This window comes from Meles meles, chromosome 2, assembly GCF_922984935.1.
Source record: "Meles meles chromosome 2, mMelMel3.1 paternal haplotype, whole genome shotgun sequence".
In the NCBI taxonomy this organism is placed as follows: Eukaryota; Metazoa; Chordata; class Mammalia; order Carnivora; family Mustelidae; genus Meles; species Meles meles.
In genome coordinates this window covers 102847158-102860507 of record NC_060067.1, presented here as the reverse complement: position 1 = coordinate 102860507, position 13350 = coordinate 102847158, and the positions used below count along the sequence as shown (strand labels likewise).

The window sequence follows — 13350 nt, the reverse complement described above, 5'->3', positions numbered from 1 at the left end:
GAATTGATACAAACCCGCAATCTGCTAATGCACGGGACTAAGACCTCCCAGGCTCAAAGCAGAGGTTGGCTACCATGCAGGAAGAGGAAACGACACTGACAAAGGACCCATCTAAGACCCCGGAGTATAGATCCTGCTTAAGAGTGGGGCTGGATCAGCAGACTCGAGAACCACCACTGCTCCCCCATCGTGAGCCTAGCATTGAGTTCTGAGCAATAGCGTAACTCTCTTTCCACTGAGAAAGGAGTGACAGCATGTAGGGAGACCCCTTCTGAGATGCAGGCATCCAGGGAATGTTGAAAGCTCAGAGTGGAGCAGAAACACTAAGAAAGACCCCATAGGAGGCCAGATCCCAGACTAGGCACAAGGGTAGTCTACCGCTTGTATTCTTTAGATACTTTATGAGTAACTAAAGAATAAAGAAACCCAAATCCATCTAAGCTACTAAATTAACTCAATATACTATACTATATACACACTATGCAGTGTGACAGAAAAAGAATATAAACGCCCAGAGCATAGACACTATTTCCCTCAATCTCTACTATGCTTCCACACACAATGTCTACCATTCAATAAAAAATTACGATATGCCAAAAAGAACAAGAAAAGCCAGCAATAAGAGATATAGCAAGATTCAGAAATGACCCAGTGGTTGGAACTACCAGGTAGGACTTTATTATTACTATGTTAAGGGATCTAGTGCAAAAGTGGACAGTGTGTGAATAGAAAATTTCAATAGAGAGATGTACACGCTATTTAAAAAAATGATGCAATTTTTTTTTTTTTAAAGATTTTATTTATTTATTTGACAGAGAGAGAGATCACAAGTAGGCAGAGAGGCAGGCAGAGAGAGAGGAGGAAGCAGGCTCCCCGCGGAGCAGAGAGCCCAACGCGGGGCTCGATCCCAGGACCCCGAGATCATGACCCGAGCCGAAGGCAGCGGCTCAATCCACTGAGCCACCCAGGCGCCCCCCCAATTTTTGTAATGATTATCAGTTTAATGATTTTAAGTGCAAATCAATATATGACATATAACTGAGGAATGACTAAGCTTGAAAATGAGTAGAATTATTAAAACTAAAAAATTAACATGAAAAGAGTGAGAGAAGGGCACCTGGATGGCACAGTTAGTTGAGCATTCAACTCTTGGTTTTGGCTCAGGTCTGATCTCAGGGTCATGAGATCGAGTCCCACATTGGGCTCCAGACTCGGTGCAGAGTTTCTCTCTCCCTCTCCTTCTGCCCCCGTCTTCCCCCCACCCCACTCTCTTTCTCTCTCGAAGGTAAATAAATCTTTAGGAGGAAACAAAGAGTAAAAGAACAGAGCACTTAAAAGCATGGGATAATATTAGATTGTCTAACAAACATCTAACTGGAATCCCAGGAGGAAAAAGAATAGGGCAAAGATAATATCTGAAGCAGTAATGGCCAAGAGTTTTCAAAAACTAATAAAAGAACCAAAGCCAAAGAACCCTAAACTGAAAGAAAAAAAACTTAAAAATACTGAAAACCCTAGACACAACGTACTAAAATCACTAAAAACTAAGGAATAAGAGAAAAATCTTCAATTGAGGCACAAATAAAAAGAAACATTACAGGGAGAGGAGCCAAGAAAAGAACTGCATCAGACTTCTCATCAGAAACACTGCAAACCAGAGGACAATGGAGCACCATCTTTAAAGAACCAAAAGAAAAAAAACCTGCCAACCCAGAATACTATGGCCAGTGAAAATATCTTTTTAAAATGACCAAGGGGTGCCTGGGTGGCTCAGTTGGTTGGGTATCCAACTCTTGACTTCAGCTCAGGTTATGATCTCAGGATCATGGGATCAGGCCTTGCATTGGGCTCCACGCTTGGAGTCTGCTTGTGCCCCTCCCTCTGCTCCTCTCTGTGCTGGAACTCATGCTCTCTCTCTCTCTCAAATAAATCAAATGTTTAAAAAAAAAAAAAAGAGCAAACATGAGAAAGATCGGATATAAAACCTTTCTAACCCACTCCTCTGTGCATCTCAGAGTGCTATGCACGTGCTGAAACCATGTTTCCTTTCTTTAAGATTTTATTTATTTATTTGACAGAGAGAGAGCACAAGCAGAGGGAGCAGCAGAGGGAGAGGGAGAAGCAGGCTCCCCGCTGAGCAGGGAGCTCAATGTGGGGCTCGATCCCAGGATCATGACCTGAGCCAAAGGCAGACACTTAACTGACTGAGCCACCCAGGAGCCCTTGAAACCATGTTTCTAACACAACTTCTAGCAGCTGTATGCGCTTATTCCTATTTCCATCACCTACAATGTAAACCCTACAGGACAGAGACACACCTGGTTAATCTTTGTACTACCAGTGCCTAGGACTATGACAAAATACAGCAGACATCTGACTGCTGATGCTGAAAGAATGGATATTGAATAGAGGGAAGCCACAGGCACAGCACCAAGATCGAGAAGCTCCAGAGCCCAGAAGCTGGGTAACAGGAAACCCGATGGCAAAAAGACAAGCATAAAACCTCGCAGGATGGGGCCTCATGAACCTGCAGACAGCACAGCAGCACATCCAAAGGAACACATCAGAGCAGTGCTGTGACGCATCATTTCACTTATTCAGCTAAAATGTTTAGAGAAGGGAGGCCTCACATTAGGAAGGTGAGTCCCAGGTTAATTATCTGGCAGAATTTTACAATATGAAAAAAATTCTAAGGCTAGACATTTTTAATATACTCAGGCGTGGGTAATTTTTTAAGTTGTATGTCTGATATACCCAGTAAGAGATACTACACAAAAGAGGTTTATGATAAAGGGATTGTAAAAATCAAGGGGGTTCAGATGCCATAGGCCACAGAGGACAAAATGGGGCACAGTGATGTATCACTGTCTACGTACCACTACGTCAGGAGTCCCTGCACAGCACTAGGCAGCAAAGGTGTGGACATCCTGACCAGGGAAGGGGGTCACTACAGACAACCACACAGAGGCCAGACCCTCCCCAACTAAGTAAACTGCGTGATCCTCTGTTGGGACCAGGGAAGATACGAATAGGAAAGAAAAGAGTTTCTAAAAACTGAACCTGGACTAAACTGTGAGAGAATCATGGACGTCCTGGAGGGCCTAAGTGCTTGGGAAAACAGCCAGCATCTTTATGCTTCCATATGCTCAGGAACCAGAGAAAGATCTTTATGCTCTGGAACATTTCCCTTCCTAAAACTCAACCACCCTTATCGTGTTGCACCAGGAAAATCCAGGCACTCTCTAAGAGACTAGGAGAGTTGGCTACATTATGTACCTCAACTTTAAATACAGTAACGTCAAGGTGTAGAGCTGAATAATCACGGCTGAATGTACAGCTATCTGTGTGGTAAAGTTACTGCTAGAATAAATAAAAGAGCCTCTGGTTCTCACGCCACCTGTGTTCCACACTGACCAGGATATTTCGTACGTTGTATGCACTGGTGCCCCCCCAGCACCTAACACAGGGACACACACACACTCAGAAAACCGTCAGCACCACCAGAACCTGAAACACAAATGGTACTCCTTATCGCCACCACCTGTTCTTTCGGCAGGGGAAGAGGACAAGACAAATACACTTCTTCTGAGGACTCCCACTTTGACCTTCTCCTACCCGCTCCTGCAGAAGCTCCACCACTTGCTGGACGCAGTCGTTCACATCACAGGAGTCTGTCTTCAGCACCAATTCAGGAGCCTCTGGCTTTTCGTACTCAGAATCGATTCCAGTGAAACCTGCAAAAGGACCAGATGAGAGAGGCAGGTGGAAATTAAGACAGGCTTATTTCTTCAGTCCAAGTCTTTGCTATGTCAAAGTTCATATTTATGTTGTCCTTTCGGAGTTCTAGGATTACGGTACTAAAACTTCTTTCTTGGGAAGATTTCTGATTAAACTTCCATTTCTCCTTTAAATATACACAGTCGATTCTCATTCGCAGTTCAATAATGTTGCACAGACACTAAATTAGTGAATCTGCATCGCAGGCTCCTAGGGGAAACATGAGGTTAGGCTCCTGCAAGCCTCAGTCATCACAAAATTTGTTGACCCTTCTTTGTGATACAAAATCTGAAACATGAAGGCCGAGTATCATGTTGCTCAGCCTCAGCTGGGCACACATCCTTGGGGTGGCTATAACTTTTCCCACTCTGCATATGTCCACAAGTGACTGCCAAAGCACCATTGAGTACTGACGTGGGGGCTAAAAAACTTGAATGAGTAGGGGCACTGAGTGGCTCAGTAGGTTAAGCCTCTGCCTTCGGCTCAGGTCATGATCTCAGGGTTGAGACTGGCATTGAGCCCCGCATCGGGCTCTCTGCTTCCCCCTGCCTCTCTGCCTACTTGTGATCTCTCTCTCTCTCTGCCAAATAAATAAATAAAATCTTTGAAAAGAAAAAAGAAGAAGAAGAAGAAAAAAAAGAACTTCAGTGAGTAGGAAAACTTGCAAATATGGACTCTCCGAATGATGAGGTCTGACTACGCTGCTTCCGTCATATTTTAAGTAAATGCCTGAAATGCCAACAGAGAAATAGGAATGAGGACCAGGGGATCCAGAGCCTTTCCATTTCCCCAGGGAAAGACAGGACATAGTACTTACCTCCTAAGCATAAGTCAAACTCAACAAGGTTTTCTTCCTCTCAATACAAAACTGACACACCAAAGTCTATCTGCCCATTATAGTCACAGGGGTTACCTACAGCCAAACTGAAGCCTGCAGGCTTCTTCTGCCACCAGGATTACCTGTTCAGGAAAGACAAATGAACTACTACTAGCTTTGGCAAAACATGAATAAGAACGGGAATCGTGATATATCACAAAATAGATCCCATAATGAAACACAATTAGTTTAGATACTAACCCCTATTTAGATTTTCCCCTTAAATATGTGTTACCAAGGAAGTGTCAAGCAAGAATGCATGATGCTTGTCAACAATGGGCCGGCTGAGCTGAACATACCCTGTTCCTATATTACACCCTTGATATCACCTCATGCGTAAGTCACTTAAGACCTGTCTGCCTTGGAGGGCTTAGGTCAACCCTGGGGCAGAATGGTAAACATGAATTTAAAATCATTACTATTAAGAGAAACAGTCACCAAGAGAGTTCTAAAATATATACTCCATACCAAGAGAGTTCTAAAATATATACTCCATACCAAGAGAGTTCTAAAATATATACTCCAAGTCTATGGCCCACGTTATTTTTTTTCTATTTCATATTTCTAAGTATCACATGAAGTCCTGAATCCAAGAAGGAGATTTCTGCATTACCAATATTCCTAATAGAGCCACAGTAAAATAGTTGGGGAAAAATAATTCTGGTCAAAACAAAACACTAATTTTGTTTTGTGGGTTTTTTTTTTTTTTTCTGTTTAGAAAGAGTGTTTGGTTGGGGGGAAAGAGGGGTTAAGAGAGAGAGAGAGTCTTAAGCAGTCTCTACGCCCAGCATGGAGTTCAATTTTAGTATATGTGCTGCTGAAGCGAGCACCCAGCATGGAGTTCAATGCAAGGCTTGATCTCCCCACCCTGAGATCATGACCTAAGCCAAAATCAAGACTTGGGCACTTAATCGAATGAGCCACCCAGGCAGACCTAAAACACTAGCTCTTAAGCTCTAATTCTCAAACGCAGCTACACAATGGAAATGTCAGGTCCCATCCTCATGACATCTGATTTCACTTGTACAGCTTTGGCAACAGATTTTTTTTTTTTAAAGATTTTATTGGGGTGCCTGGATAGCTCAGTGGGTTAAAGCCTCTGCCTTTGGTTCAGGTCATGATCCTGGGTCCTGGAATCGAGCCCGACATCAGGCTCTCTGCCTACTTGTGATCTCTATCAAATAAATAAGTAATATCTTTAATAAATAAATAAGATTTTATTTATTCAACAGAGAGAGACACAGTGAGAGAGAGACACAAGCAGGGGGAGTGGGAGAGGGAGAAGCAAGCCTCCCACTGAGCAGAGAGCCCGATGCAGGGCTGGATCCCAGGACCCTGGGATCATGACCTGAAGGCAGACACTTAACTACTGAGCCACCCAGGCGCCCTGGAAACGGATTTTGAAACGTTCCCCCAGGTAATGCTAATGTGCAGCAAAACTTGAAAACTGTGTTAGAAGACCTGGGTTAGCATTTTAGAAGTCCAAGAATTCCCTGCTAGCTAATTTATCCTATAAGTGATTATAGTAAACGTATACTTAAGAACAACATTTATATTTAAGTAGATAATAACTACTAGAGTAGTTATCATGAAAATAATCTAGCATTAGAATGGCTGACCCGGGGATACATTTACAGTTTAGTAAATGTCACATAAAGACTTTTATAAGCTTTTATAAGCCTGAGGTCTGTGAATGTATGCAATCTCTTCTGTCCTCAAACACTTACCACCACAGTTCTGAAACAGCATTGACAGGGAACTTTCAAGCACTATCTGACAATGAGTAACTGATTTTTTAAATCAAACAAATCTATAATCAGAAACTCTAACACCATGGGAAACATAATGTTTGTGCACAGGTGTGTGTGTGTGTGTGTGTGTGTGTGTGTGTATATTCTTTATATATAAAATGTTCTTTAGGTTAACATATATATGTATATGTGTGTGTGTGTGTGTATATATGTATACACACACACACATATATGTTAACCTAAAGAACATTTTATTAACGTCTACTCAGAGGACTTTTTTTTTAAGCGTTTATTTGAGAGAGAGAACTCGTGCATGCACACACACAAGCAGGGATAGGGGCAGTGGGAGAGGGAAAGACTCCCCTAGCTGATTCCCACTGAGAGTAGAGCCTACCGCCTGGCTCGATCCCGGGACCCTGAGATCAGGACCGGAGCCAAAACCAAGATCCGGATGCTTAGCCTACAGAACCACCCAGGCGCCCCTAGTCAGAGGAATTTAAAAACACTTGGGAAAATAAAGAAGTAACACAGAGAAAACTAAGCTAATACACACACTCCCAAAAAGAGAACACAAATTGTAAATGACTCAAGGTATTTTGCATGTGACCTTATTCATCTTTGCATCCCAGCACCAAATATCTACCTCAGGAATAGAAAGCACTGATCGATGTGTGTTGAACATCCAATTTCCACTCCCTCTTCTCACGTATCCAGTAAGCATTTACTCTGTGTGTGTCAGGTACTGGTCTTTGGGCCTCACACTGTGCTAAACTCTAATGACAGAAAAATATTCAAGATGTTACCCCGTTCCCAGTAGCTTACTCCAGAGCCAGAGAGACAAATCTACCCTCCTCACCCATCCATGCTTGCCAAAACAACAAAACCAAGTACAATTAAAATAGGACTTAGACTTCAGGATCCCAGACACACCACTTTGCTTCTCTCTGCCAAATCTCTGTGGGGAAAAACTGAAGTGAAAGCCTGCCACTGACAAACAAGAGGTTGGTACCAATGATAAAAAGAGCTGAAATGGTTCCCCTCCCAATGATGTCAACTATTCAGGTTAGGCAACCTGCTGAACAAAGAAAGAACAGGCTTTGTGGGTGAAACTGAGTCTCCATGGTGGCAAAACTGCTGTCAACCTGGTCTAAGGAACCAGATTTCACCACAACAGGTGGCACTTGCCCCAGCCCGAATAATAAGAATCGTCCTTCCTGTTCCACCTTCTCCTAAGCACCTCCAAAAGCTGAGTGACAAAATGCCGAGTTCACAGAACCCAAGGGAGCTCCTGTGATCGCCCCAGGCTATCGTACCCCTGATTGGGAAGGCATCAAAGTTACCTGCATGAATCACTGATCCCTGCACAGTGCTGACTGAGGAACTGATCCTTGATTTTTTTTTTTTAATGCTGGCCTGTCCTCTGTTAACAGCAGAACATAACTAATGTTCAAGAACGTCTAGAAGATTACTATGATCGGTATCAAAGGCCACAGCAGACAGGTTCTTAATGTCTCTTATGCACAAAAGTTCACCACAGTTGAAATTTTAGAAGCAAATCATAAAACCTAAAAAGCAAGGTATCTCTATTTTGATGGAATCAGCAATATATTGATTCACCCTAATTTAACAATTGTACACAGAATGAATAAGGGACCATTCCAAGCACCACAATGTAAATAAAAACAAGACACCGTCTTTGCTCTCAAGATGTTTATAATTCAAGCATCCTTCCCATTAGCTATGGAATTTCCTTCATTTTCATTGGAACAAAAAGCAGAACGGACAGCAGCTAGCCACTGATATCCAGTCTAATGCTAGGCACCTAATTATATCAAGCAGGTTTCCAGCAGTCTCTGAGGTCCCAACCTTCTAAAACTCTGTCTTGTGAGCAAGATTCCAATATGATCAAAAATACCCCCGAGTACACGCAGTGCCAGGTAGTGCTGGTAGGTCTCAAAGACACAAGAGTAGAGCAAGACCCACTTTTTCTTCTCAAGGAGCTCCAAGTTGTTTGAATACTCCCAGTGTCCTAGTAAAGATGATCAGTCTCAGATACGGCAGGATAAAATATGCACACAAAGGGATGCATGGCTGGCTCAGTCAGTACAGCACACATACCTTTTGATTTCAGGATCAAGTTCAAGCCCCACACTGGGTATAGAGATTACTTAAAAAATAAAACCTTAAAAAAAAAAAAGCAAGTAAAGACAAACTGGGAAAAAAAAAAAAAAAAACAGTACTTACCTTTAATTTCTCCAGCCCGTGCTTTTTTGTAGAGTCCTTTTACATCCCTCTGTTCACAAACATGCAGAGGGGCATCAACAAATACTTCAAAAAAAGGTAAACTTGCACCCTCATGAATTTGCCTTGCATTGTTGCGATCCTTAGAAAGAAGACATACAGCTGAATCAGTGGAAAACAAATGCTAAACAGAACAATTTATATTTCAAGGTATAAACTGAGGGGCACCTGGGGGCTCAGTCAGTTAAGCCTTCCGACTTTGACTCTGGTCATGATGTCAGGGTCCCGGGATCCAGCCCCATATCGCACTCCACGCTCAGCAGGAAGTCTGCTTAAGGATTCTCTCTCTCCCTCTGCCCCTCCCTCCACTTGGGCACACACTCTCAAATAAATAGAGAGAGGTGCTCTCTCTCAAATAAATAAAATATAAATATAAAATATATATATATATATATACACATATATATATATATATATGTAGGGCACCTGGGTGGCTCAGTTGGTTAAGTGTCAGCCTTCCGCTCAGGTCATGGTCCTGGGATGGAGCCCCGCATCAGGCTCCCTGCTCAGTGGGGAGTCTGCTTCTCACTCTCTCTGCTTCTGCCCTTCCCCCTCACTGTGCTCTAATAAATAAAATTTTTCAAAAGAAAAAAAAATATATATATATGAAATCCTTAGATTCATATGTATATGTATATATATGTATATATATATATATATATATATATAATTCTTAGGTTAATATACTCTTTCTTTAAAACAATTTTAAGGGGCATACTATTCTAAAAATCCAAGATATTGGGGAGTTCAGAAGAGAAAACAATAGATGTCCCATAAAAAACTTCACCAAGTTTTATGAGGAACCAAAGCCACAGCCCAGCCTGATGCAGAGGTCATCAGGCCTCTCTCTGGTAACACATTCAACCTCAGCCTAAGCAGACTTGAAAGCAACTTCACTTCCCAAGAAGTCCACTCAGAACCCTGAGGGGTTATCCACTTGCCAAACATTAACTAGGGCATAAGGCCCAAACAACCTGGTAGATCAGGCAGGTATTAATTATTAATAGAACATGAAGTGCAAGACTGAGAATGGTGGGGCCAGGTATAGAAGTGGCCTGTGGTCACTTCTCATCTTGAGCATTCCCAAAACTTTACTTTTCGGCCCTACCCCTAAACCCCTAACTCTCTGGTGATCACCTTCATTGCTCTGCCCTGTCCTCTGGTACAGTTCCCTTTCTAAGTCAACCTCTTCTTTCTGGTCCAAGCACCACCACCAGATCTGGGATCTCCCCAGAGATCCACTGATTTTCTCACCTTCATACTCTGTACACAAGCAGGGCCGATGTTTCCAAAGTCAGCCCCCACCATGCCCATCATTTGACCCCCCCCAGCTCACTTTAGCATTCAGTTCTTATGGTCCCTCTGACAAACCATGCCTACTTCCACTGTCAGCACTCTCCTCTTCCTTATTTCAACAAGAAAATCCACAGGCACAGACGCTCTCTATCTCTTCTCCGCCACAAGTGTGTCTATTTGCCCAGCTACCTTTGTCTCGCTCACTCCTGCCACTCCTCCCATCAGATTCCGGAGTCCCATCCCTCAAGCGAATCCTGCTCAACCCATCTGAAATCTTCAGCCTCCACCCTCTCCACCAGCTTTTTCCTGGAGGCAACAAACATGTCACTCATCCACAAAAAAACAAGTGAACTGGGCACCGGGGTGAGTCGGTTAAGCATCCGCCTTCAGCTCAGGTCATGATCCAGGTGTCCCAGGACCCAGCCCAGCATAGGGCTCCCTGCTCAGCAGGGACTCTGCTTCCTCCTCCGACCCTCCCCCTTCTTGTGTGCGCACATGTGCTCTCTCTCAAATAAATAAAATCTTTTTAAAAAGAAAGAAAGAAAAACAAGTGAACTAACAAATTACACAAAATCCCTTAATCATGCGTACTCTTCAGCCTTTAAACGACAGGACTTTCTGCTGCATTCCACACTACTAACCCTGTGTATGGCAGTGATGCCCCGATCATTCCTAATGCAGGCTCCCCGGGCTCTTCCTACTTATCCCATCTTTTCAATACTGCTGTTGCCCACAGTCCATCAGGAGCCCACTGCTCACATTAAGTCCTTGAGCACTTTTCTCAGCAGCCCTCACAATGTCAACCACAACATTTACACCAACTTTTAAGTCTGAGCCCTGCCCTTTCTCCCAAAATTAAACACATTTCCAACTTCCTCCTAAACATACCCACCTGGACATCCCACAGCCACCTCAAACTTAGCATGTCCGTAACGGGGTTCATTCTCTTTTTCCCCCAAGCTAGAATCCTGCCTATACTGCCCAGATCAAGAAAGGGAACACTATTCACCCAGAAAAAAGAGTTGTTCTGGTTCCTTCCTTTGCCCCCACTCTCCTGCCCCCTGTGCATTCTGTCACAAAGTCCTTCAAATTTTGCCTCTACTTATTATACCAATCCAGTCTGCATTTCTTCCCTACTCCCTAGCTCAACCTCATTCCCCAACTGGTCAATTGCTACACCCTTTTAAAAGTGTGCTGGCTTCTAGCTTTGCTCTACTCAAAGCCATACTCTAACACTGTCCCCAACCATGCCACTAGCTTTTCAGAGATTGCCCATGACCATCAGGGTAAAACCCAAATTTCTTAGTGGGAGGCATCAGGCCTTTCTTTTTCTTTTTTTTTTTTTTTTAAGATTTTATTTATCCATATGACACAGAGAGAGAGAGCAAGAGCAGAAACACAAGCAGGGGTAGTAGAAGAGGGAGAAGTAGGCTTTCCGTGGAGCAGAGAACCCAATATGGGACTCAATCCCAGGACCCTGGGATCACAACCTGAGCCGAAGGCAGATGCTTAACAACTGAGCCACACAGGCACCCCAGGCATCAGGCCTTCTATACCTGGCCCCACCATTCTCGGTCTTGCACTTCATGTTCTATTAATAATTAATACCTGCCTGGTCTACCAGGTTGTTTGGGCCTTATGCCTTAGCCATCCGTCCTGCCAGAAACCCTCCACTGCTCTCTTCTGCCTAAAGCAATGTGCTGCTCACAGCGCCGCTCTGTGGTGAATTCCTCCAGGAAGCTCACCCCACATGCCCAGAATGACTGAGGGCCCTTACTTCCTCTGGCTTCTCGGAGTATCCACTATATACCTGTCAGGGATCTTATTCTGATATATTGGTTAACTCTTCCTTAGCTTTACCACCACAGCATGTAGCAGAATGATTAAGTTGTGACCTTAACTGATTCCAAGTGTCCTTTTAAATGAAGGTGTTTCCAAGTTTCTAGCCATGGCTCTCTTCTCATTCTATATAACTACTCTATACTCAATTTTAAGTAGGTTTCAATGAACAAAGTTAATGATTCCTAAATCTTTCTCAATTCTACACAGCTTTCCTGAGCTCCAAGACCAATTTTCCAATGGCCCACTTAGATACGCCACTAGAATTTCAAACCTAACCCACCTAGAATAAAATCGTCATCTCCTCCCTCCCCATCCTGTATTTTCCACCTCAATCATTCCACCTTCTATTCAGAAAGCACCAGCCTTCATGTTCACCCCAAACTCAGCACCACGCCCTTCTGATGCTATGGGCTCAAGAGCCCTCAAAATGCTCCATCTTTTCCATTCCCATTATTGCTGCTTAAATTCACTCCAAAAGCCTCCTCACTGGTCTCCTATCTCCAGGCCATGCTTATTCCGGGCTTCAAAGGGAACTTTTCCTAAAATGCAAGCCCAGTGACAGCATTTACCAGAACAATCTCAAACTGTTCAGTCCCCTGGGAGGCAAAGTTCTGAGCAGTGAAGGTTCATCATCGGACCTCTGCAAACCACTCTAGCTTCATCTCCCCTCACATTCATCCTGCACAGCAATCATAACAAACTACCTACAGTTCCCCAAAAGACCAAGCTCCCTGACATTTCCATCCTGCGGCAGACACGGCAGTCTCTTCTGCCAGAGTGGCGTCCTCCCTCGCATCTCACTGGTGTGCTCTGATTCCTCCAGGACTCATTTCAAGTGGCACCTCTTCCACAGGACCTTCCACAGACATCGACCTCATCTCCTGCTGCAACATGCTGCAACTGTTCCCATCTCTAGGCTCCCACGAGACTAGCTAGGAACCACCAGGTTTATTTTTAGAACCAAGATCAAGTTCAATGGTGACATGGAATAATATACATATGCTATATTACATGGTCTGATATAAATATTACAAATTTTGACACATCCTAAGCAGAGTCCAAACCTCACTATTAGTGCCTTTAGAGATGAGATCAACAAATTCTGCTCCATACTATGGAGACAAGAAGGCCAAAAAGCAGATCAACATACGCTTTTAGAGACCCAGCTGACAGCTCTCCAAATCCCGTGTTACCCTCTCCTATTCCAAGAGCTGCACAAATTCCCAAAAGTACAGGAGTATCAGTTACTATATTATTCTGAAAACTGTGCATATCCAAGAATTCAAGAACTCAAACAACTATCATTCTTTTATATACTTCATAACCTGGTATCCTTTAAAATGATACACTGACATTGTTTCCAGTGTTTCAGGAAAATGAAAAGTAGTCCTCACAGGACCTTTTAGGATTCCTGCCATGGTTCAATTAAGTGAATTTTATAATTAACACTCCATCTTATACTTCCCTATAACTCTAATAGCTCATATTTTAGTGTTGCTTTTTTAA

At 43.3% G+C, this 13350-nt stretch overlaps 1 protein-coding gene across 3 annotated transcripts in view; it reads right to left on the bottom strand.

Moving 5' to 3' along the window:
* The window catches only part of PAPSS1 (3'-phosphoadenosine 5'-phosphosulfate synthase 1), a 98709-nt gene that overhangs the window by 63971 nt on the left and 21388 nt on the right, over window positions 1-13350 (bottom strand). For all 3 annotated transcript variants that reach the window (XM_045998490.1, XM_045998491.1, XM_045998492.1), the window contains 2 exons: window positions 8650-8788; window positions 3616-3734 (listed from right to left, as the gene is read on the bottom strand). In XM_045998490.1, coding sequence (XP_045854446.1) covers window positions 3616-3734; window positions 8650-8788 — 258 coding nt within the window. The remainder of the gene's footprint in view (window positions 1-3615; window positions 3735-8649; window positions 8789-13350) is intronic.